General features: G+C 46.5%; 1 protein-coding gene across 6 annotated transcripts in view; it reads left to right on the plus strand.

Annotated features, from left to right (window-relative positions):
- SAFB (scaffold attachment factor B) overlaps positions 1–24471 on the plus strand; it is a 60834-nt gene that overhangs the window by 15510 nt on the left and 20853 nt on the right. For 3 of the 6 annotated variants that reach the window (XM_018050900.1, XM_018050902.1, XM_018050901.1), the window contains exons 5-18: positions 1410–1472; positions 3954–3981; positions 4929–5439; positions 5863–5912; positions 6901–6995; positions 8711–8860; positions 8984–9066; positions 9372–9511; positions 9668–9756; positions 11582–11688; positions 13363–13593; positions 14689–14826; positions 15266–15308; positions 19664–19748. In XM_018050900.1, coding sequence (XP_017906389.1) covers positions 1410–1472; positions 3954–3981; positions 4929–5439; positions 5863–5912; positions 6901–6995; positions 8711–8860; positions 8984–9066; positions 9372–9511; positions 9668–9756; positions 11582–11688; positions 13363–13593; positions 14689–14826; positions 15266–15308; positions 19664–19748 — 1813 coding nt within the window. Of the gene's footprint in view, positions 1–1409; positions 1473–2758; positions 2786–3953; positions 3982–4928; positions 5440–5862; positions 5913–6900; positions 6996–8710; positions 8861–8983; positions 9067–9371; positions 9512–9667; positions 9757–11581; positions 11689–13362; positions 13594–14688; positions 14827–15265; positions 15309–16063; positions 16397–19663; positions 19749–24471 lie in introns of those variants that run through there. The other 3 variants (XM_018050904.1, XM_018050905.1, XM_018050903.1) reach the window with 2 other exon arrangements.

Genomic DNA, 24471 nt, shown 5'->3' on the forward strand with positions numbered 1-24471 from the left:
AACCGGTCTGTTGTTCCAAGTCCAGTTCTAACTGTTGCTTCCTGACCTGTATACAGATTTCTCAAGAGGCAGGTCAGGTGGTCTGGTATTCCTATCTCTTTCAGAATTTTCCACAGTTTATTGTGATCCACACAGTCAAAGGCTTTGGCATAGTCAATAAAGCAGAAGTAGATGTTTTTCTGGAACTCACTTGCTTTTTCCATGATCCAGCAGATCTTGGCAGTTTGATCTCTGTCTGGCTTACAAAGCCTAAAATATTTACTATCTGGCCCTTGACCTCGGTTTAGAGCAGTGCCTAGTGTATAGCAAACACAGTAGGGTTTTTGCTACTATTACTAAGACATTTATTATGACTTCCAGTAATACAGTGACTACTCCTGTATACCATATCAGTGAACTAAGCTTCTTTGTGTGAACTAAAATGATAATCTCCAAGAAGGATGCAAAAGTAAGGCAGGAACCAGAATAATGTGCTGTTAATCAGGTAGAAGGGGAGATGGTCTTTGACACGAGTGTGTGTCCACGCTCTTAGGAGCATGCATAGAATGTCCTGAGATGATTGTGTCAGGGGAAGGAAGGAGTGGTGCAAGGTCGTAGTCATGTAAAGGTGAAATAGTACATGCTCATAAAATATTTGAAAAATATCCTCCCCTCCCAAAATAAACTAACATTCTGGACTTTATAGCAAACAGTCTAATTTATTGGGTCACACAACAATGATTTTATGAACCCCCTTTCTGTGTTGAGGAATCCCTTGCCTCACTGGTCAGAGCCCAGCTCTAAGAATAGAAACTCGGCATACCAGTGATTCTTCCCCTGCAGGTGGGGCAGTGATGGGTCACCTGGGCTTTGCCAGTCCTGTGCTCCTGTCCCCACATTTCAGTTTAAAAGTTGATGATGCTAGGAGGCAGGGGTCCCAGAGATGCCATTCCCACGCGGGCCCTAGCCGCCCCAGGGGCAGCAGTCCCAGCAGTGGAGGCATCCAGGCTTCGGGAAGTCATGTTGGCCATGAAGTCCAAGAACACCCTCTGCAACGTGATTCTACACATTGTTCCTGGAAGAGCAGCCCCAGCCCTAGTGTTCCGTTCTACTGGGAGAACGTATGTACTACCCAGCTGTACTTTTTTGCTTGACTTAGACTATTGTTTTTCTTTGTTTGACTTGTGTCTTGAGAACCCCCACTGATACCAATTAAGTGGGTCTCCTAGACTATTTGCAGGTATATGTTTGTGTACAACATTTCTCTCAGTTGAGGTGGAATCACAGTGTAATGCTGTTTTGATTCGTGCTCTGTGTTTAGAATGTCACCTTAAGTGACTTTTCATGGCTGTAACTTTTCATTGTATAGATGTCCTATTACGTTACCTTATTATTGATGTCATGAGTTTTGTTCTCCGTTTGTTTTACAGGTAGAAGACAAAGAAAGTATAAACAGTTTAGACACTTTATCACCTGACTTCACTGTATTACAGGTAAGTTGTATGTCTCAATAATTTTAGAATCAAAGGTTAGACTACAGTTTTTGGAGACTACTGCCGATATCATACGGCAGTCCCAACTAAAAGTCACCGGAAGGTCTGTTTCCTTTTTTGGCCTCTGAAGAAGGGGCTTTGCTTTCAACTTTCCCCGAATAAAATGTGTTAGTGAAAAGGGCTTGTCATCTTGGCTCCCCCACCAGCACTGTGGATCCGTGCAGCTAAGACCCAGGCCATTTGGGAGACTCTTGTTAATATGATGGCTAGGAGGACAGCCTGTGGGATCTGTCCTGGAGGGCCTCCTCTGCAACAGAAATACTCTTAGGTGAGAAATGAGACTGCAAGGGGAGGCACCCCTCCCCAGGAGAGATGAATGGGGCTCAGATGAAGGTGCAGGAGGGTGAGGAAGGCCCAACACTGACATCACAGCTGGGAAAGGTGGATTCTCAGGGTTTCTGGTTCTCCGTTTGGAAACTTCTTCTCAGAAAGATTTCTCTTGATGACTATAGCATCTTGGCTATTTGACTGCCACCTGTGTGAAAGTTAAATGTTAGATGAGAACAAATGAGATGTGCACTGACTTTCAGGTGTAGTTTGCATAAATGTGGATCTTGAGTTTCCTTTTACTTTTTCTGTCAGCCTTTGTAGGTATAAACTGTTGGAATAAACCTGAGGATCTGATTTCCAGGAGAAAGTTTTGTGAGGAAATGTAAATATAGTCAGCTTATTCCAGTCCTTGTTTTTTGTTTAAATAATGTCACCTGTGCTGATTAATTGGAAACTATCTTTCAGACAAGATCTTCATTCACTTCTGCCAGGCGGGGGCCAGGTGTGTTATTAGTGATCCAGAAGCCAGCCTCAAGGAGGGTGCAAATGTCAAGAAATCTTGGTAAAACCCGGTTGATGTCTCTACAGAGTTGATGTCTCCTCAGCTGACACAACCTGACTCAGGAAGGAAAGGAGGAGTGGGGCTTGTCATTTTCTTGAATGTCTCCTCAGTTCAGAGACTCCTGTGTATATTGTCTGATCAGGACAGTACACATAGCCCCTCTCAGAGACAATGGGAATGTATACATTTCCGTCTAGGGAAAGTTAAGAGAATCATTCTGCCTTAAATGGTTGTTTCCTTCAGTGTAGAATCTTTAATTCCCAGCATGAAATGGAAAAAAAAAAAATTGATTACAAATGAAACTGTTATGAAAATGGCCCGTTTCCTAGGGCCCCCAAGAATGGCAGGTCAGTGCCCAGTGGACTGTGCAAACCATTCACGTGCATGTAACTTGTGCTGTCTCAGATGCATGAGGAGAAAGGTTGGTTGCCACCCTCCCTGTGTAAACAAAACGATAGGTAGAGCCCTAACTGATACAGACTCAATTCTCACACTCATTGCTCAGATCTTGGCTCTGCTGTGTGTCCTTGAGTGAATTTGTCAACCGCAGTGTGCCTGTCTCCTAATCTGGGAAAAGAAGGATGATACTAATAGAACCATCCTGCTAGGGCTGTGTGGTGATTGGTTAATATATGTGTATGTAAGGTGGAATTTCTGCCTGGAACCTAGACAGTGCTTAGCAATGTGTGCTAGAGTTCCAGAGTATTGTCACTTATGCAGAGGGAATGTAGGTTCCAGGAACCACATTCTACACTGAGAGAAAATTCCTTCCTGTAGTTGGGCAGCCTCTCTGTGAGGAGGTGGTCCATGCACTAAATGCTGAGGCACGTGTAGGACTTGGCCTGCTTTGGAAAGAGGTGCAGATGAGCCTGTTTAGCAGGGAGGTGGAATAGGGGTAGTAAAACCAAACTCAGTTGGTGAGGAGTAGCAATGGTGTGACTTCACAGGGGTTCCTGGGGGTTGTTGAGGAATTGGAGCTAGCCTGGTGGTGGGTGGTTGGAAGAGATCAGGAGGCATGTGTGATACTGTAGGGCTCTGATTGACCAAGTGAGCAGGGACGGTAAGACCACTGTGCAAAGTAAGAACAGGGGTCAAGCCACCTGTGCCTTCTTTCCCTCCCTCATTTGAGTTTTTGGAAATAAATGCTATGTTAATTATGTGAAAAACGATTTCCTAATATGTGTCAGGCATTCTTTTAGAAACTCAATATAGAAAAAATGAAAGCACTATTCTCTAGGCATATAAGACAGTTTAGAAGGACAGACAAGCATGTGATGGGTTCATCACCATTAAACATGATACTGTTGCCAGGTGCTGGGAAATGCAGAAGCAAACGAGAGTAATGATGAACAGCAATCCTCCTGAGATCAGCCTAGGACGTGGGGCCTGGGGCTAAGGTGGATGAAGTAGGGTGGCAGCTCTTCTATAGGCTCTTGCCTGGTAAAAGCAGGTTCCTCCACCTGTTGCATTTGTGAGGCTCCTTGTCTGTGTTTTTAAAAATTCCCTTCTTAAGTTACTACACTTGAGGGTATGAATAAATTCTAGGTTTCATCAATCTGGCACAATTTTATTTATGTTTTTTGTTGCAGGAAATTGAAGAACCGTCCTTGGAGCCAGGTACTGTTAAATGAAAAACTTAGCATCAGGGTTTAGAGTCATTCTAACTATCCACCTTCTCTAATTTGGAATCTTTAATTTTAAAAAGTTACCTTACTGTAGTACACATTGTTTTAAAGGTTTACGATCCAGAACATACCAGGATCATAGAGATTGGAAACCCAGCCATATCACCAGATCTGTGAAAGTGGCTGATTTCTCATTTTGTAAAGCGTATTGGGTGAGACGAGTCTATCTCATGCCTTTTTAAATGAACACGGCACTGAAACAGATATAGAGAGTTTGGATGCCTCTCAAAAGCCAATACATCTGTACCCCACAAAGCAGATCTTGTGATATTGGGCAGTGTGTTAATTTTGTGGTTTTTAATTCAGGCAGTGCAGGCAGTGGTAGGGAGATAACATTTTAAAGCATTGAGACATAACTGGATTCCAGAAGAAGAAAAGGTTTCTTCATGAGAATTCCAAACAAACACTGTTCACTTTCTGGACTACAAATATCTCAGAGCACCGATGGAAGAGATTCTGGTTTTCATGTCGGACTGTTCTGTTAAAAGAAATTCAAAGAAATTTGGAAATTGAGCTCTGTTCAGTGAATGGTGATACATTGAGTTAAGCAACTTGGACTTTGGAAGCTAAATTTGGAAGAGGCATATATACACGCCGACAGAATGAAGACTGTCAAGAATCAGCCAGAAGGTGTTGGGGGTTAAATAAGTCTCTGGGATGCATTTCTCTTCCATGTAGCATAGAGGCTTACTCTATAGTCGGTCGGAGTGCAGGTAGTGTAACCAGTGTTAAGTGTGTGTACCCGCGGGTTTTCCAATCTCTGTGTAGCTAGCAGTTCTCTTCGTGTTAGTGTGGCCGCCGTGCCAGTTCCGCATTTGTGATTGCTTTATTTCCCTGGTAATTAAACCTTGTGCCATTCTATTCCTGTTAAATCCGTAGAAAATGAGAAAATACTCGACATTTTGGGGGAAACTTGTAAATCTGAGCCAGTAAAAGAAGAAGGTTCCGAGCTGGAGCAGCCATTTGCACAGGAAACAAGTAGCGTGGGGCCAGACAGAAAACTTGCGGAGGAAGAGGACCTTTTTGACAGCGCCCATCCGGAGGAGGGTGATTTAGATTTGGCCAACGAGTCAACAGCACACGCTCAGTCGAGCAAGGCAGACACCCTGTTAGCGGTAGTGAAAAGGGAGCCCGTGGAGCAGACAGGCGATGACGAGAGGATGGACTGTGAGCCTGTAGGGCTAGAGAAGCCAATTGAGCAGAGTAGTAAAGCCTCAGAGCACACGGAAGCCTGTAGCGAGGAGGCCGCGGAAGCGCCCCCGGAAGCCTCAAGCCCGGACCCCGGGGATAGCAAAGAAGACGTGAAGAAGTTTGCTTTTGAAGCTTGTAATGAAGTCCCTCCGGCTCCTAAAGAGTCCTCAGCCAGTGAGGGCGCTGATCAGAAAATGAGGTTTGTTTTTTCTCAGTTTTAGACCAGACGCTATCTCCTTTTCATTGGTCGTTTAATGACACACATGAGCTGTTTTTCTGCAATTGGCCAGCCAGACTGATGCAATTGTAGTTTACCTCTAAAGAATGTTTGATTTCTCTTTGTTTATTTTAAGCTGATTACATAATCTTTTTTCTTTTCTCAACCTATCATGGTTGTTTTCTTTAATTCTTCCTAATTATCTTTAGCCCAGCAGAATTAATTAACTCCTGTGGGTCTGAAATCTTATGGTTAGGTCAGATTTCCAATACACGTTTGTAGGGGTATCATTTTTTTCAGAACTAAATTTCGGGTAGGTATGCAACCTCAGCACATATTTTATAATTTTGAGTTAGTTTCCTCTCTGCTTCTTCCTTCTGGAGTGACATTGTCTTTTGTCTCTAGTTCTGTCGAAGATGACTCGGATACAAAAAAGCTTTCCAAAGAGGAGAAGGGTAAGTCAGCAGGGTGGCACCCCCCGGGAGCGATGGTTCTAGTTGGCTCTAGCCATCACACACCCATTTCTACCTCACCGGCCTGTGAGCCTGTCTCAAAGCCTTTCTCCACTCTAGCCACCTGCTTCCTCACTCTGCGGGTTCTGGGTTGCAGGGCGGAACTGTCACTTCAATTTGATTTGGACACTTGACTTTGCCAGAGTCCTTTCAGCTCCTCCATCCAGACTTTCCCTCCGATTTGTGAACTTCTTGGACACAGTGACACATGCAGATGGAGAAAATGCTTTGAGTTTTCAGATACTGGGGTTTGGTGGGTCCCTGGTATGCAGATTTATCAACACCAGAGCCCTTTATTAATTTGCTGATTGAGAAGTAGTTTTGCTGGCTGCTCCAGACGCATCCTTAATCGGTGTTCAAAGAAGGCCAGAAACTGGGGAGAGGATGTATCTCAGACTCCACAGTGACAGCTCCTGTCTTATGTTCCAAAGTCACCTCACTGAGATGGGTGATACCATCTTGTAGCTGATGGCTACCCCAGCCACAGGCCCAGTGGGTCCTGACCAGTCGTAGAAAGTGACATTGCCATCAGTTCTGTCCAGCCCGTGGGCAGCTCTAGAACTCATGTCAGGACAGCAGGCCGGCCTCCAGCCTCAGCCTTCTCTGTACTGCTGGCAAGTAGGGAGTATCTGATTTAGAATGACTCTAAGATACTTAAGACTCAGGATTTTGTCTGCATCTTGTTTTTGACCTGAACCTGGTGGTGCAGAGGTTAAAGCGTCTGCCTACAATGTGGGAGACCTGGGTTTGATCCCTGGGTCGGTTTGATCCCTGGGTCGGGATGATCCCCTGGAGAAGGAAATGGCAACCCACTCCAGTATTCTTGCCTGGAGAATCCCATGGACGGAGGAGCTTAGTGGGCTACAGTCCACGGGTCGCAAAGAGTCGGAGATGACTGAGCGACTTCACTTTCAGTTTTCTTTTAAAATAGGTCGTAGCAGTTGTGGAAGGAATTTCTGGGTTAGTGGACTTTCTTCTACCACCAGAGCTGCAGATTTGAAGAATCTTTTCAGCAAATATGGGAAGGTAAGACCAGGGGAGGAGGCTGTGAGCTCATGCAGTATGGCCTCTGTGGCAGATCCTTGTCCCTGGTAATGAGAACTTGGAACACCTTGCGGTTCTTTGAACTCGCAGGTGTGTAGGCCTGTGGTGGGTCCACCCCTACTCAAAGAGATGTGAGGCCAGCGGGAGTTCACAGAGCCCACATCCACTTTGTATTTCTCGTGCTTCCCTGGCCCCCAAGCCACCAAGTCATTTGATAGTTTCCTGAGTCCGTTTCTCTGGCTTCCAGCCTTAAATCCAGGGAGGGAAGATTGTGGCGTGGGGAGTTCTGGGCAGAGGTAGTCTGCATTCTTCTGAGATGGTGGTGATTACAGAACACTGTGAAGCTGTAGAGAAATTTTACGAACAAGGCCTGTGGACCCTACCCCTGTGGTCAGGCTTAGGCCCCAGCTCTGCCACACCAGGACAAGTTGCTGGTCCCATCGGAGCCTCATTTCCATACGTGGGGCTCACAGAGTTGCAGGAGCGCTGTCTTTGCTCCCTGTTTTCACCCCATCCTGGCTACCTCTGCCTGTGTCTATTCTGCCACACCTGCTTGTCTACCTCTCTCCCTTGGCATGAAAAGGGTGGGCATGATGCCCAGGTGGCCAGCCCCCCCAACACACACACACATACATATTGAGTGCTGCCTTTCCTTCCTCCTTTTTCCACCTCCTCTTTCCTTCCAGTGCTTCTTGGACTCTTCTGCAGGTAAGCTGCTGCATCCTAACCTCAATCAGTTTTTGACAAGTCAGACTTAGTACAGGCCTTGCGGCTTCATTCCCAGGATTAAAAAATGATAATGGAGAAAACCAACATCGTTTGCCTTGGCTGTTTATGCTGAGGAACTAACAAGGAAAACTAAACTTGACTTAAAACTTAAAATTAAACTTGCTTCTTACAGACACTCATGAAACCCTGGCCTCTGTAACTCCGTAGGGCCCATCTCTTGATTCTGCAGTGGCCATCAGAGCAGACATCTGCTCTCTGCAAGGAAGTTTCCGTCGGGAACCTGCAGTGTCTTGGGTATACTGCAGGCTTATTGCAGCTTGAATAGGGCACCAGGCCCCTTGGAAGCATTCCTTTGGGGCTAAAACTCCATGTGGCAAAATGAAGACGAATACGTGCCACTGCTCCTGGCTTCAGTGGGACCTCTTCTGAGCTGTGGGCCTTCTGCCATTAAAGGGTGTCCCCAGCATTAGCTTGCTGCTTGATTGGGCCAGTTAACTTGCATCTATCATGTACATCTAGCATCTAGGATGTATCTGTAACACCTTAAACATCTCCTTAAATTTTGTTTTGTGAGTAGGGTGGGCTCTGCATTCCAGAGTGCTCTTTGTAAACCTGTCCTGTGTCCCTCTCCTTCTGTAGGTGTGTCTTCCTACTTCACTGTCCACCTGACTGACTGCATATTCAGAAACATTCCATTCAAGGTTTACATTATTAACGGAATTCTGACAGGACACTACCTTCAGCTTCACTCCTCTCTCCACCTTGCTGTCATCCTCGTTCTCTAGAGAAATAGCCAGGATGGAGTAGGAGCACTCAGGCCACAGCATCACCCTCCCCAGCCTTTACATACCACTTGTTCTCCACCTGTTCTCACTGTCTCTGAGGAGTGGGGTGAACTAGCAGGAACCACAGTTGGGGTCTGTGTGGGGTCTTCGTGTCTGAGCTGTACTTGTGTGTTTTCCTTCAAGGTGGTGGGCGCTAAAGTTGTGACCAATGCCCGGAGTCCTGGAGCACGCTGCTACGGCTTCGTTACCATGTCCACAGTGGAAGAGGCCACAAAATGCATCAACAACCTGCACAAAACAGAGCTCCATGGGAAGATGATCTCAGTAGAAAAAGTAAGGGGCCATTTTCTTCCCAGGATAAAAAGTAAGGGGCCATTTTCTTCCTGGGATGTGACCATGTTACAAAATCAGTTAATACTCCCAACTGATTCTTTTTTACCTGATTCTCTTTCCCAGGTGATAAATGAACCTGCTGGGAAGAAAAGCTCTGAGAGAAGAGAAGGGGAGGGGAAAAAAGAAAAATCCAGCAATACTGACAGGTATGAGTCTTCTCGAGGGGATTATGGCCAAGATGACCTTTCTCTTGATGTCTTGTTCCTCACTTTTCCATGGGTGGGAAAGGCTGTGAGGCTTTCACCCCCTTGCCTTCTGTGCACTTGTTGGAGGATTTTCCCGCCAGTCCTCAGAGGTGTCTCAAGTTCCTCTCCTAGGCTGCATGTTCTCCGTCCTGTGGATGCCTCCGAGGCAGCCCCATCCTCACTCGGTGCTCATTGCGGGAGTCTCCGCTGGGTTGTTCCCTCAGTGTTTCATCTCACACATATCTGTATCTGCATGCCATTTATAGATCTGCCAACCTCAAGAGGGAAGAGAAGGCTGACAGAAAAGATGACGCTAAAAAGGGTGAAGACGGGAGTGGAGAGAAGAGTGAAGACCAGGATGATCAGAAACCTGGCTCTTCGGAGCGCTCTCGAGCCACAAAGTCAGGTAGCTGACCAGTGGGTGTGAGAGATTGCACCCTGGCTTCTGTTCCTGGCTGGTGTGGTTAATGGGCAACACAAACTACATTTGTTTTCCTTGAAGTTGAGTACTTTTCCCTCAGTACGAGGTGTCCCTTCTTACCTGACTCCTCTCTTCCTACAGGAAGCCGAGGAACTGAGCGGACTGTGGTGATGGATAAATCTAAAGGTGTGCCTGTTATCAGTGTCAAAACGTTGGGATCCAAAGAGCGAGTGAGTATTCTTTTCCTGCCTGGGTTATTTATTTCCTTTGACAGTTCTCTGTGTGTTTTAGGGGATTCGTGAGCTTAATTTGAGAAAAGTTTGTCAGTCTTCCGAAAATGGAAGGGTTTTTTGAACTTTAAAATTGAGAAAGTTTAAAGGCTTTCCTTCATAGTTTTGGTAAAAATTACTGCCCTTTTTAAAACAAACAAAAAAAAACTTTCGAAATTCATTTATGGGTGTGATTGGCTTTATTTGCCTGCATCTGGGCACAGCAGTCCATGTTCGTTGCTGGCCTCAGGTTTCAGCAGCTCTCCATTGTGCATTTGTAACCCACACTTGGCAGAGCCGGCCTTCCGGCTGCCTCTGTGCCCAGGCTCCATTTTACTCATTCCATGCATTGTCTCCGTGCAGACGCTCCATAGAGCCACAGAATCCACAGAGTGCCCACCTTAGGCTCTTACCACTTCACTCTGCCTGCTGTTTTAGGGTCACGGGCAGCTCTGGATGTTCATAATTCAACTCTTGACAGCCTTACAACTAGGATGGATGTGGGCCCAGGTCCCCAAGACTACCCACATTTCCAGGGCCACTCAGGGTCCCACTGGGCCCAGCACATAGTTGTAGTTAACGCCTAAGGTTGGCTCCAGTGATGCAGGGAGGTCACACAGCCAGGCAGGTGGGGAAAGCCCGAGTCTGGAGGGAACTCTCCTGGCTCCCTGTGGTCTCCTTCCCGCAAGGCTCCCCAAGTAGGGACCGTGCAGCAGCACAAGAGTCATGCTTCTACCCAGGGAGCCCCGTTAACAGCCTCAGTTCCCAGGCTTACTGGGGCTGGTCACATACGTACCCTCTCCTGACTCCCAGAAGGAAAGCAGTTGTTCAGCACAAACCGTCGTTTGCGTGGTCAGGGCACAGTGAGCCACCTTTGCCAGTGTACTGTTGACTAGGGTACTCTGAATGCCAAGGTTCCCACCACTAGCCTCAGGCCTGCCATGTTAACCTGTGCTGGCCAGATGACCAGCCATTTAAGCTCATGAATGTTATGGACCAGTTACAAGCTGAGAGTTCTGTTATGGCATTTCATTATTGCACTGTTCTACCACTGTTTTACTGTGTCAGTGTTTTCCCCCTTGTTGTTGTTCTTTTTTCCTAAGTCATGTCTGACTGTTTGGGACATCATGGGTTGTATCCCACCAGGCTCCTGTGTCCATGGGATTCTCCAGGCAAGAATACTGGAGTGGGGTGCCATTTCCTTTCCAGGGGATCTTCCCGAAACGGGGATGGAATCTACATCTACTGCATTGGCAGGCAGTTTACCACTGAGACACCTGGGAAGCTGGATTTCCACCCAGGTCTCCTGAATTGCAGGCAAATTCTTTACCTACTTTATAATAAATGATGTAAAGTGGCAAAATGGAAATGTACATTCAAGGGCTAAGAAGGACCTCAAAAATGAATGCACTCAGCAGTCCTTAGACATGACAGTAGTGGCCTCCTCAATTGTGCATCACTGCGTGTTTAATATTAAAAAATGTGTTTTGAATGGAAAAGACAAAGTGAAAGGAAGTTTGTTTTTAATTTTATGGATTGTTTCTGAGAAAATCCTGTTTTGCTGTTGACTACTGAAAGTACTCGATGGGTCCCACTTTAGAATTAAATGGTAATGAGTCTGTGACTCTGGATTTTAGTGAGCCAAGGTGAGGTTCTCTGGAGAGAACACAGTGTTAACCTGGTTGTTTCATTCACTCTTCAGCTTCATTTCTGATCTTGTATGCTTAGGCCAGGACACATTTGACTTCTTCCTACCTTAACTATTCAATGCTTCTTGGTAAACCAGGTGTCCAAGAGTCAGGATCGAAAATCGGGCAGCATAGAAAAGCAGTCTGTTGGTTCCTTTGATAAAGTCAAAGAATCGAAGAAGTCTAGAGAATCAGAGCCATGCAGGTGAGTCAGGATCTAGGAATGATGGCTGGTTTGGGTGTTGCCCTAGACTGGTGATAACTGTATCCTGGGAGGATTTTTTTCAAGTCCTGGAGGGCGGAATGTTGCTTTAAACCTTTGCTCCTTGGCTTTATCTTCACAGACGTCCTGTGCACTGGCTTTCTTCCTGTGACTTTTTTTCAAACTATCTTCTCAGGTAGATAGTCTCAAGATTCTGGGAGGTAGCAATGACAAGGAGATGGAATGCCTCCCTGGAGCTAATTAACACAACACACCAAGTTTGCTGTAGAACCCATCAATAGGGAAAAACAGTGGCACAGACCCAGTTAGGAAACTGAGAGGTCCCACCCTTCAATAAGCCCAATACAAGATCCTCATAATTTAAAAAAACTAAACAGAAATCGTATCAATTATATTGAGCAACAGTTAATATTTTCTGTCAAAAAAAATTAAAACCATTAGTAAAAATTCTAGTAAAAGAAGAGTGAGAAAGGGGGCATGATACAGAATTTTCTCCTGAACAAGCAAAGGCAACAAGCAAAGAAAAAATGCTGTTTTGTTAAAGTAACTGGCAAATAGTTCACTAGAAATGATGTAATTGGCAAATAGATCAGGGTGCATGAGGGGACTTAATGTGATAAAAGTGACATTTCCCATAGTGAGACAAGGACAGTCTCTCCCCAGAATGGCTTCAGGTCATGTGGCTGGCTTACATCACTGACACAGTGTCAACATAAACTGCTGGCTGCACACAAAATTAAAGCTGTCCACATGACGCAAAAGTAAGTGAATTTATGAACTTGAGCTTTTGAAAGGACTGACAGCTTATAATGGTGAAGGAGACTAAATTTAAATTTCACTTCAGTGCACTGAGAGACCAAAGAGAAGGTCCAAAGATGTGTGACAGATGGGAGTAAAGATGATTTGAAATAAATAAGCAGAAATTAATCTGATAGCAAGAATGACAGAAGGGGCTTTTCAGCCTTACCAGGGATCAGGAACATGCAGGTGAAAAGTGCGGTGAGACTGGTTTTCCATCTGTGGGTTTAATGGGAATTACAGTAGGGGAGACAGTGCTTGTGATGGTTGGAGAGGCGTGTCCAGGAGCACGCACGACAGCCTGGAGAGTGTTCCAGACCTAGTAGCACCACAGCCCCCCAACCTGAACCTGTGTGGAAGATAATGGGGGCGGAGCAGCCATGTCCCTGAGGCTAGGAACAGCCAGAAGGCTGACATCTGCAAGTAGTCATGTGGACCCCCACTGCCCCACTCAATGGGCTCCTTCGCAAAAGCATAGTGCACCTGAACAGATGGTGATGTATGGGGTTCAGGCCATGGTACCTGAAGCAAGGCAGCCACATAATAAAGCAAGGAAGTATTAGACATTCCTGGTGGTACAATTCTGCGTCTGTAAACACAAAAAAGAGGATGAACAGATCACCTGGCAGCTGTGCACAGTCAGGAGACTGTGATGGGCACCGTCAGTGTCACCTGCAAAAGGACTCAAGTGTCGCTCGCCTGAAGGGGGTCCCGCACACCCTGCCTCCACCAGCGGTTGGCCATTGCTTGTTGCCACGTGTACCAGCACCCCCCCACCCCCGTCCCGATCCCACTCAGGGGCGCTGCCGGCACTGCTGCAGCTCATGGGCCCTTGCAGCCTCTACTCTTCGCCTGCAGGGTGCGAGAGCTCGGTGATCGAGAGCAGTACGCACAGGCAGAGCTGGAGCGGCAGGAGCACGAGGAGCTGCTATTCGCCCGTGAGAGGCTGGCCTTCCAGAGACGCCTCCTGGAGAGGGAGCGCATGGAGCGGGAGCGGCTGGAGCGCAAGCGCATGCGCGTGGAGCTCCTGCGGCGGCGCCAGCAAGAACTACACTATGAGCAGGAGCGGAGGCCCTATGACGACGGGCGGTAAGCCACACTGCACCTCGCTGCCGCCTCAGGTGTCCCGTGGCATTTAGAACTGTGCCTTGCTCCTCAGAGCCTTGTTAACACGGGCTTTTCATTTAAAAAGCACGAGTATTTGCTACAGCTCAACTTGATACTCTGTACTTTATTTGGAAACCTGAGATGGTTTGAGGTTGATGGAGAAATAGTGAAAGTTGTGCTTATTAAATCGTTAGGTTCTAGTCCCAGTACAGGCTGTCCCCCCAGCCCCCCCGAAGAAGTTCAGACCCCCAAAGGAGCACATAACACAGGGTGCTGGTCAGGTGATCAGGGACCAAAATGTACCTCCTGGGCACCTTCCATACTTTGAAATCATTCAGTGATTTGTGTTGGTTCATTCTATTAATGAGGTTGATTTTAATTCCCCAGACATATTGTTGTGACATACAAATACTAAAACACTAACCACCAGTGAAAGGCCTGTTTCAGACCTTGCTGTGAGGAGTCTGGGGCAATAATCCTAGGGGTTGATCCTATGAGAGCTTTTCCACATGTATGGTGACTTGGGGGAGACTGCATGGTGTGTTTGTTCGTTTTAATCTGTCCCTGTGTAATATAACATTGAGACTTCTGTAAAGGATTTTTAAGATGTCTTAGGATTTTTGTGCATTTTACAAAATATTGATGGGAGTTTGTTAAGATCATAGAATGTTTTTGAACAGGTACTTCTCAAGTGCTACTAGTCCTCTGCACTGGGTGTTTCCTGGGTCAGGTCTGCATGGGGCAACTGTCCTAGTAGATTGGCTGACGCTTGTGGCTGTGAGCAGTTCCCAGAGGGGATCTGACACCCACTTCTCTGATCCCCTTCTGTAAGGAGACCTGAACTTCTCTGTGGGGAACTTGGGCATATTGGGTAAGAGACTAGAGCCCTTCAGTCACATCCCATATCACCCTTCCAGGCACTCGCAACTCAAGTGGCAGAGAATGGCTTCTAGGGATATAGTTCTCGTTCTGTCAAGTGATGGGGCAGTTGGACAGTTGAGGGTTTAGTTTAGCAGCTTCCACAGAGGTTGTCCACTAGGAGGGGGAAATGCACGTCCTTTCTTGCTTCCCCTCTAGGCGAGATGATGTTTACTGGCCAGAAGCTAAGCGGGCAGCCCTGGATGAGCGCTACCATTCTGACTTCGACCACCAGGACTGCTTCCACAACTTTGATCACAGGGACCAGAGCTGCTACCCTGATCACTCAGTTGACAGGTCAGCCACTGACCCTGCCCACCTGATGCATGTCTTTGTCCTGGTTCATTCTCTCTCTCTCTTTTTTAATCCTGGACCATTTTCAAAGTCTTTATTGAATTTTTTCAATATTTACCTCTTTTTTTTTGGTCTTGAGGTATGTGGGTGTTAGCTTCCCAACCAAGGAACCGCCCCCCCCCCCCACCCTTCATTAGAAGGTTAAGCCTTGACTACCCGACTAAAGGGACATTCCAGTCCTGGCTCATTCTTTTTTTGGTCCAAGCTGAATCTTAATGACGAAAAACTCCAGCGGCCCTCCTGGGTTCTAGGCTTCTAGGTTGCACGCCCACTCGAACCAGCAGTTTGTGAATTACCTGGGTTCAACTCGGGAAATGTCTTCCATTCGGGGTCTGCCTCCCTGTCTTTATCCTTATGTTTCTATTTGAATTCCCTTTTTCAGGAGAGAAGGTTCAAGGTCAATCATAGAAGAAAGAGAAGAACAGGTAAGTTAGGAGCTGTGATTGTAGCCAGTACAGTCAATTCTTCAATTCTGTGTATGCCTCCTGGAAACTGAGGCCCAGGGACGGCACGGTATCTGTCGAAGGTCATACGGCCCTGGGAGCAGTCCTGGGGCCCCTCTACGACTACGATGGGCTTTCAGCGCTTTGAGGCCCCCGGCTGGAGAGGAGGCGCCAGGCACAGCGCGGGGCGGTGTCAGTCCTGGTCTCAGCCCGGCCCCGCGGTCCCTGACAGTTCGGGCCGAGGAAGTTCCTCAGCCTCTGGCGCCACCCCGGGGCCCCGGGCCGCCTCACCTTCTACAGCCGTTCTATCAGGACACTCTTGTTGCCGCCCGTGTCCAGGTTCCGCTTCTTCAGCTCCGCCCGCAGGACGCTAAGCCGTCGCGTCCCGATTTCCGAGACGAAAGCGGCCATTCCTAAGTCGGCGGCCCCTACCAGAGGACCATCCTAGGTGTCTTGTCTCCACCAACTACTCCCCACCGCCGGAGGCTGTAGCGGCTCTGAGCACAAAATGGCGCCGCCTGAGAGGAAAAGGCACGCCCTTCCTCCCGCCCGCTTCGCGACGCCCTGATCAAGCTTAACAGCACTGGCGCCAGGCCGCAGCCGACTGGCGGTGTGCCCGCAGTACGCATGCGTCTCGGCAGTTCGCGGCGGGAGGCCGACGAGAAGTAGTACGCCGGCGTGCGTCCCTCCCACGGCTGCCACCGCGCATGGGCAGACGCGGCCGGGAGCGTCGAACCCGCGCCGGATACGCCTGCGCAGAAACGAGTCGCGCAGGGGCGGCCGGAGCGGTTTCTTCGCAGGCGGCGCCATTTTGTGCTGAAAGCCGAGGTAAACCCGGCCGGGTTCTGTGTGAAGTAGTCGGCGGAGCCAGGGTCCCTGGAATGGCGGAGTCTCTGTCCGGCTTAGGCGATTCTGGTGCGGCGGGCGCAGCGGCTCTGAGCTCCGCCTCGTCGGAGACCGGGACGCGGCGCCTTACCGACCTTAGGGTGATCGATCTGCGGGCGGAGCTGAAAAAACGGAACCTGGACTCGAGCGGCAACAAGAGCGCTTTGATGGAACGGCTTAGAAAGGTAGAGCTGCGGCCCTGGGGTGTGTGGGAGGGGGGCCGGGGAACCCCGGCGGCCGCTTCGGGGGGCCTCCTGGCCTCGGGGTCCGTTTGCGGCCTGCCCCGGGCCTGTCCCCGCTTCGCTGAGGCCCGAGCGGGATCGCCGAGCCCCGGCGGGCCCCAGCGCTGCATCGGGGCGAGAACAAGAAAATCTCGACGCGAACGGGGGAAGTTCGAGGTGGCGGGTGACATCGGCCATGGGCTTGTGTTAACCGCATCAGCCCCTGCTTTTTAGAGCTTCCTTGGGCTGCTTTCATCCTGATCTCTGAGAGTGGACGCGGAACCTGAAATCCTCGCTCCGCCCGGGGAGTCAGGGGACTCGGCCAAGGTCACTCGGCCGGGGAGAGGAGGTCGAGATTTGAACCCAGGCCGGGCGATTTTCTGAGCGTATGTTGGATGCGGGGGCCTCCTCTGGGGCGAGAGATGCTGCTTGATCCGTTAGGGCCTAGAAGCCGAGAATAGGGGGGTAGTTTACGAAGTAACCGTATCAAAAGGGTATTGAGAGCGGGGTTGGGGGAATGGCTTAGGGATTTGCCGGCACGGGCTCGGGGGCTCAGCCTGGTAGGGAAAGTGCTGTTTGTAATAAAGACCAGAAATGAAACCTACAGTTAGACTTAAGAACCTAAGGATTCTGCCAGTCTCCGTGACTCGATCTTGAGAGTGGAAGACATTTTAACTCCCTCTAGGCCTGTTTCTCCTTGTGTCCAAAAGAAGAAAAGAATTCTTCCGCGTTAGGATTAAGTAAAATGGCATAAAATGGGCTTGGCGTGCTGCCTGATACATGTGAACGCTTGAGGGGCAACCGCTGTCACAATTGACTCTCCTCTCTGTATCACTGTTTGGTGGGGGTGGTTTAGTCTGGTAAATCGTGTCCGACTCTTGCGATCCCATGGACTGTGCCCGCCAGGCTCTTCTAACCATGGGATTCTCCAGGCAAGAATATTGGAGTGGGTTGCCATTTCCTTTTCCAGAGGATCTTCCCAACCCAGGAATGGAACCTGGGACTCCTGCATTGCAGGCATATGATTTAACAACTGAGCTATGAGGAAAGCCCTAAACTCTTGTAACAACTGGAGGTACCACTGTTTGGTATTTGCAAACTGGGGGTTCTGACCCCTTCTTGCCGGGTCGGATTCTGAGGGATGCCTTTGAAAAGAAGGGAATTAAGAATTTGTGCTCTTCCGCTTTCCTTGTGCTGTCTGATTCTGGTGAAGTCTTTGTTTTACCGTCTCTCAACTCTTCTCCCAGGACTTCTCCTCTGTGATCTCTAAGCCTTGTCACCTATCCTCCCCCCACCCTACTTCCCCAAGCAGTACAGTTTGTGACTCATTCCACCGCCTCTTGCCTCACAAACAACAGAGGACCGGGGTTTTATATATTAATTTCTGTTTAGAGGAAGTGAGGGTAATTTCCTCTTATCCCATTGAGGAAGTTCAGGGTTGAGAGTGATGAGTTATTATGCCCCAAGTCAGTGGGGCATTTGTAACTCTAGCATGTGTTTCTTTCACTATGGATACTGACTCCCCTCTAAGACGACAGGGCAGGCAGTTCACCACTGATGTGTTTACCAGGGGAGTATGCAAGAAGGGAAGGGTTGGCACCCAGGGACCTGTGATCCGTGCTGCTAGCTTCAGGGCCTCCTGTCAACAAAGCCAAATTGGAGGGCTTTAGCCATTATTCCCCAAGATAATCCACAAGCCTTTGATGGTGATAGAGGATTGAACCTCCCTGTCAGGTTGGTGGTTGAGGCTGGTATGATCTTCCACTAGGGTCTCTCCTTGCTCTTCTATTTGGGATGTGCTCAAAATAACAAACACCATCAGTGTATACACCCATCTGCCACTCTGCCCGAGCAAGTCTGGAAGTAACGGGAATTCTTCTATTCTACTTTTGTCACAGAGTGTTTTGTCCCTTTTCTGGTTTATTTATTTTTGTAGAAAAGCAAAACAGGGAAAGGTGGAGGCGACAGTCTAATTTGGCAAGGTCTATAAGGATGACTCATAGCCTACAGTCCCCCTGGGGATGACCCTGTAAACACTACACCTAGAGACCATCTGAGAGGCAGACTGGTCCACTTTCTGTCCAAGGTAGTTGTTTTCTGCTGCTGGTGGTCCAGAATCTTTTGTCTCCAGGCAGAGGGTAAGGCACTTTCTGTTTAAGCCCTTCTTCATGCCAGGGCATAACTCCAAATCTTTCTTCTGGCTCTGGCTTCAGAGAAGAGGGAGAGGTTTTCTTTGTTCCTGGTACAGGTTAGGTGTGGAGCCCCCAAGCTTCATTCTGAACTTAGACTTTACCAAGCTAGAATACTCCTGAGAAGCTTTGAGGCTTCTGAAACTACTTAAAAACAAAACAGCATTTGAAACTGATTTTAAAATAGAACATGGGTTCCCAAGACTATCCAGGAGAGAAAGGGTTTCCAAAAGTTAAAATCTGAGGCCTGGTGTCTGGGGATATCAGCATTAACAGGCTCAGTACATGTTCTTTTGTTTGTTTGTTTTGTGGGGGTTGGGGGTTGTTTGTTTCTTTTCCTCCTGAGTGCCTCCTTGGTGGCCTGCTCGGTGCTGAGCGAGCCTGAGAGCTGCTTAACTGGAGCAACACAGTCTTGGGATGGCAGGTGCCACTCACTCAGAAATCCTTAGGGTTCTGTGTCCAATGAAGCAGGTCCCCTAGTGGTTGAGAGAAAGACCTTAGGAGTCAGAGATTTGTGAGGGATGAGGTAGTCTGTGTCCCATCCATTGCACATCCCATATTCCGTCCAGATGGTGCTAATTCAGGCGTGGAATGGAGAGGGGATCAGGGTGGGTCTAATAACACATTGCTGAGTGACGTCATAGGCAATTAGCGAGTTTGCTTCTCCCTTTTAGAGTTCTTTTGGACCCAGGATTAGGATTTGTCAGATTGTGGTGATAATATTAAAAATAAGTCAAATGTCTGGTGAGTGCTTGCTTTATGTGACTAACAAGAATTTTCATGACAGCTTTCCAGGGTAAGAACTAATTAGTCCCTCATGCCAGAGTGAAAAACAAACTCGGAGCAATTAAGTAAGCCTGCCTGAGAGCAGGCAGCCAAAGTACGGTAGAATCAGTCTACCGCTGGCGCCCTTGCTGCAGCAGAAAGAAGGAATGAATAGCTGGGGAGAGGCCCTTTCCAGATCAGCCCCTGAAGCTTCTGTGAGAGTCAAGTCTGTGTGCTGCCTTTTTGGATGAGAACTTTTCTTTTCCCTTCCCTTTAGGCAATTGAAGATGAGGGAGGTAATCCTGATGAAATTGAAATTACCTCTGAAGGAAATAAGAAGACTCCAAAGAGATCCAGCAAAGGTATGGAGGGTGGTGTTAGGAACTTCTTTCAAACTGGCTTCCTCTGCTAATGTGCCTGTGGACTGCCCTGTGAATCTTTGATGGACCTTGAATGAAGGTGTGCATTTTCTTTCAAGATCTCTCCAGTGTGTTTTTGTTTCCATGGGATTTGGGAAGTCTCAGCACAGAAGAGGTACTGACACCTTTACTTATTTTCTCCTGTAGGTTTCTCAGCAGCTGTTACTTATCCAGAGTCTTAACCTTCTTGAGGTAGAGAGTGTTTAGGATTACTTGAGTCTCAGACCTATTGTTCTGACTTGTGGAAAATAACTTGCCTTCTAAATACCGCCTGGCCAAAACAGTCGTCACTTTTACAGATGCTGCTTTCAAAAACTTCCTACCGCATAAAAGCCAGATTCCACATGGCATTAATGACCCTCAACCATTGCCCCAGATGGCCCCTTCCCACTTCCGCCCCTACCACCTTCCTCTGTTACATCCACCTGCAATCAGGTCCCAAGACATGTGGTTTTACTCCACCCACTCCTCTTCCCCATCTGTCTGCATTTGAGTCCTACCCAGTTCATCAAGAGACAACTTCTGATCTCACCAGTAGCAAGTCTTCTCTCCTTAGGTCCTCTGCACAGCCCTGGCCTGAGTTTCAATGCTGACATCATCCTGCTTTGTGTCCTAATTAGGTTGTTGAGGACAGGGTCTGCTTCTTCCTTGTCTTTTTTCCTGCTAGTATTTACTCAATAAATTGAATTCCTAATTGAATTCAGTGACATTCAACTACTGATTAAGAAAGAATCAGCTAAAACCAGGCAGTCGGGCCATCCTGAAAGTTCTCTGGGTAATTGAAAGTTTTATTGCTCAGGCCCCGAATTGAAATATTTTTACGTGGCCAGTGGTGAAGACCTGGGTGTGAAATGTCTGAGAGGCAAGCACCAATGTGGACCTCGCTTTGGTATATTATTAGCTCTGGGAGAATAGCAGTCAGTGTCATCACTTGGATGACATCACTTGTGTGGGCCACAGTTTGTTGTGCATTTTGACTTTGCCTAAGTCGATGTTTTTGCCAAGGCAGAGTACTGAAAAATGAGAGAAAGACGTTTATTGGGGCGAGGGGAAGGGGTGGGCGGGCAGAGGATAATAGCCTGTGGAGTTTGTTTGTTTTTGTTTTTAAGAAAAAGAAATCCTTGTGTTAGGAACACAAATGTGCATTAAATAAAGGAGACAAACCATGATTAAAAGTAGGCATATTTTCCCAGACTTTTCTGTGTGTCTGTCGTTACCTAAAAACAAATGCAGAAATGTAACCAGAAACCCAGTGTAGCTTTATCTTTCCATTAAAAAATAATCCATACTACACACAACATCCTTTAATTTACTTTTTTCAATAATGCAGAAAATGGCTAAGTATTCATTCTTTGTATTATAGTTGAGCTCCTCAGTTTGATCACTATACTATTTGTTCCAGTTTTCAGCATGTCCATGTGCCAGTTACCTCTGCTGAAGGAATATGTTTATGTTAACTGAGAGAAGTAGAATTCTGGGGTCCAAAGATATGTACATTTATTTTTAAAATAGTTATTAGCAAGTGGCTTTCCAACAGGCTCTACTGGTTAATCATTAGCAACATGGGCAGGTACCTGTTTCTTTAAATTCTTGCTTAATGCTAAATATTATTTTCCTTGTATTTGTCTGAATTTCTCCGCAGGTGAAGTGTCCATTTACATTTCTTCACAGATTAGAAAATTTCTGATAATTGGCCATCTGTATTTCCTCAATTGTCTCTTCATGCCTTTTGCTCATTTTGATGCTTCTCTCACTTTTGAGAGTGCTCGCTCTGTAAAATATCGATTGGTTTTTTCCCAGTCTTTCATTTGACTTAAGTCGTTTGTTTTGACTCAAATAATTTGTGATGTTTTTGTTTTTCAAGTTTTAATCTTGAATACAGGCAATGCCATTAGCCTGTTTTATTTGGTTTTAGATTTTATGTTGTATTTTAAAAGGCAGTCCTTTGCTTTAAAATTACTTTTTTAAGAAATCTGCATTGCAGAGTAGTATTTATAGTTTTATTTTTAGTTCATTTGGAATTTATTTTTGTATATGATGTGAAACTAAATAGGGATCAAAATAATGGGATTTTTAAAATACTTATTTCTTATTTATTTGGCTGTACCATGTTTTTATTGCAGCATGTGGGATCTAGTTCCCTGAACAGGGATCGAACCTGGGTCCCCTGCATTGGAAGTGTGGATTCTTAGCCAGTGGACCACCAGGGAAGTCCCAGTGTGATAACATTTCTGCTAAATTCCTAGTGCTCTTGCTTGTCCCTCCGGCAGGGAGTCGGGGGAGAATAGTTACTAAGATTTTTACTGAAAATAATGAGTTTTTTCTTCTGTTCAGTTTGAACAAATTCAAAATACTTTGAAATCTGATGGTTTTAACAGAATCCTAGAAAGCTTCCAAATTAGTTTTATACCAGTACTTTGTTTAATAGATCATTTAAAGGAATTTAACTAGAAAAGCAAAGTTAGCATGTTTTTAAAAATACATTTTAATAATTGGCAAAATTTTGAATCGATGCTTCACAAGAGAATATAAGTAAATGGCCAGTGACCACATTAAAAATTATTATGTTTAGGTATCAAGGAAATGAAAATTAAAATGATTAGAAATACTAAAAAACAGCTATTAAAATGGCAAAGATATAGAAAAACAAACTTCCCGTACACTGCTGTGGAGTATATAAAATGATACAATTATTTTGGGAGAAAAATTGGCACATAAAAGTTAAAAAAATTTCAGCTGAAATATTAATCATCCCAAAGTATTCCGTTCCTGTGTCTTTAGCCAAAATAAATAAAAGCATGGATCCACAAAAACTTTGATTATGAATGTACAGTGTATCTTTTTTTGGGAGACATAATTTCATGCTTAGAAAAGATATAAGAAAAATACAAGAAATTTTCATTAATTTTCACCCAGATTCCCGAAATGCTATCATTTTAATACATTCGTTTTATCTTTTTCTTTCTCGAGAGAGGGAGGGGAGGGGAGGAGGGAGAAAGAAAAGGATAAAACAAATGTAATACATATATATTTTTTCCTTTTCCCCTGAACTGTTTCAGAATAAGTTGCAAGTATGTGCCTCTTTGCTCCTACATACTACAGTATTTTCGAAAAGCGAGGACATTACATAACTATGTACATAGTTACCAAAATCAAGAAATTAATATTGGAATAATGCTGTTATCTAAGCTTAGGCCTTACTTAATCATTATTCCAGTAATGTCCTTCATAACTCAGAAGAAAGAAGTTCTAGGGTCTTTTGCCTTCAGTTGTCACGCACATCTTTTTGGTCTCCTTTAATCTACAACAGTTCCCAAGCCTTTGTTTGTATTGTGACATTACCATTTCCTGAGGAGCACAGACCACTTACTTTGAAGCCTGTTTTTCAGTTTGGGTTTATTGGGGGGTATTTCTGGTGTTTTTTTTTTTCCTCCCCTCATGATTAGGTTCAAATCACATACTTTGTCAGAAAGACCACTGGAAGTGTTGTTTTTCTCTGTTGTTACATGTCCTCCTTAGAGGCAAATCCTGACAGTTGGGGCAGGTAACTTGAGGTGGTATTGGTTGGGTGTTTCTCCACAGGAGAGTTTGTAATTGTATCTATGGGGAGGATACTCGGAGACTTAAAAATAGCATATTTCACTCTCCACTAGTGTCAGCATTCCACTGAGTTGTCCAGTGGTGATTTTCTAAATTAATCATTCCATCTCTAGTGCTGGGTTTCTGCCATAAGAGGTAGTAGCTTGTACTTCTCCCCCACTTATCAGTGTGAACTTAGAGATTCCTATTCAGTAGGTGATAAGCCTTTGTGATTATTATATATTTTGATGTTCAAATTCTCCCTGTGAGACTCCTGCAAGCTGGCACCAGTATCTTTTTAACATGTTCACATCACTCTTTGAACACTACTTTCTGGCACAAGAGGGTGTTCAGTGTCTTGTTTGTTTTCCCTGCCCTGCACTGGGAATCAGCCATCTCTTCCAGGTGCCCTTCATTTTTGCAGAGTGCTGGTGTACCCTTTGGGAGAAGGTGATGGCACCCCACTCCAGTACTCTTGCCTGGAAAACCCCATGGACGGAGAAGCCTGGTAGGCTGCAATCCATGGGGTCGCGAAGAGTCAGACACAACTGAGCGACTTCCCTTTCACTTTTCACTTGCATGCATTGGAGAAGGAAATGGCAACCCACTCCCGTGTTCTTGCCTGGAGAATCCCAGGAACGGGGGAGCCTGGTGGGCTGCCGTCTGTGGGGTTGCACAGAGTCAGACACGACTGAACTAACTTAGCAGCATCAGTGTACTCTTCACTGAAGTGAAAGTCACTCAGTCATGTCCAGCTCTTTGCAGTCTCATGGACTGTGGCCTGCCAGGCTCCTCCGTCCATGGAATTCTCTAGGCCAGAATACTGGTCTGGGTGGCTGTTCCATTCTCCAGGGATGTTCCCAACCCAGGGATGGAACCCAGGTCTCCTGGGACAGGTAGATTCTTTACCATCTGAGCCACCAGGGAAATCCATAGAAGAGAGCGGGTTGCCATGCCCTCCTCCAGGGGATCTTCCCAACCCAGGGCTCGAACCCAGGTCTCCCACGTTGCAGGCAGATTCTTTACCGACTGAGCCACCAGGGAACCCCAGTACTATTGGATTGGGTAACCTATCCCTTCTCCAGGG

Source organism: Capra hircus, chromosome 7 (assembly GCF_001704415.2).
Source record: "Capra hircus breed San Clemente chromosome 7, ASM170441v1, whole genome shotgun sequence".
NCBI lineage: Eukaryota > Metazoa > Chordata > Mammalia > Artiodactyla > Bovidae > Capra > Capra hircus.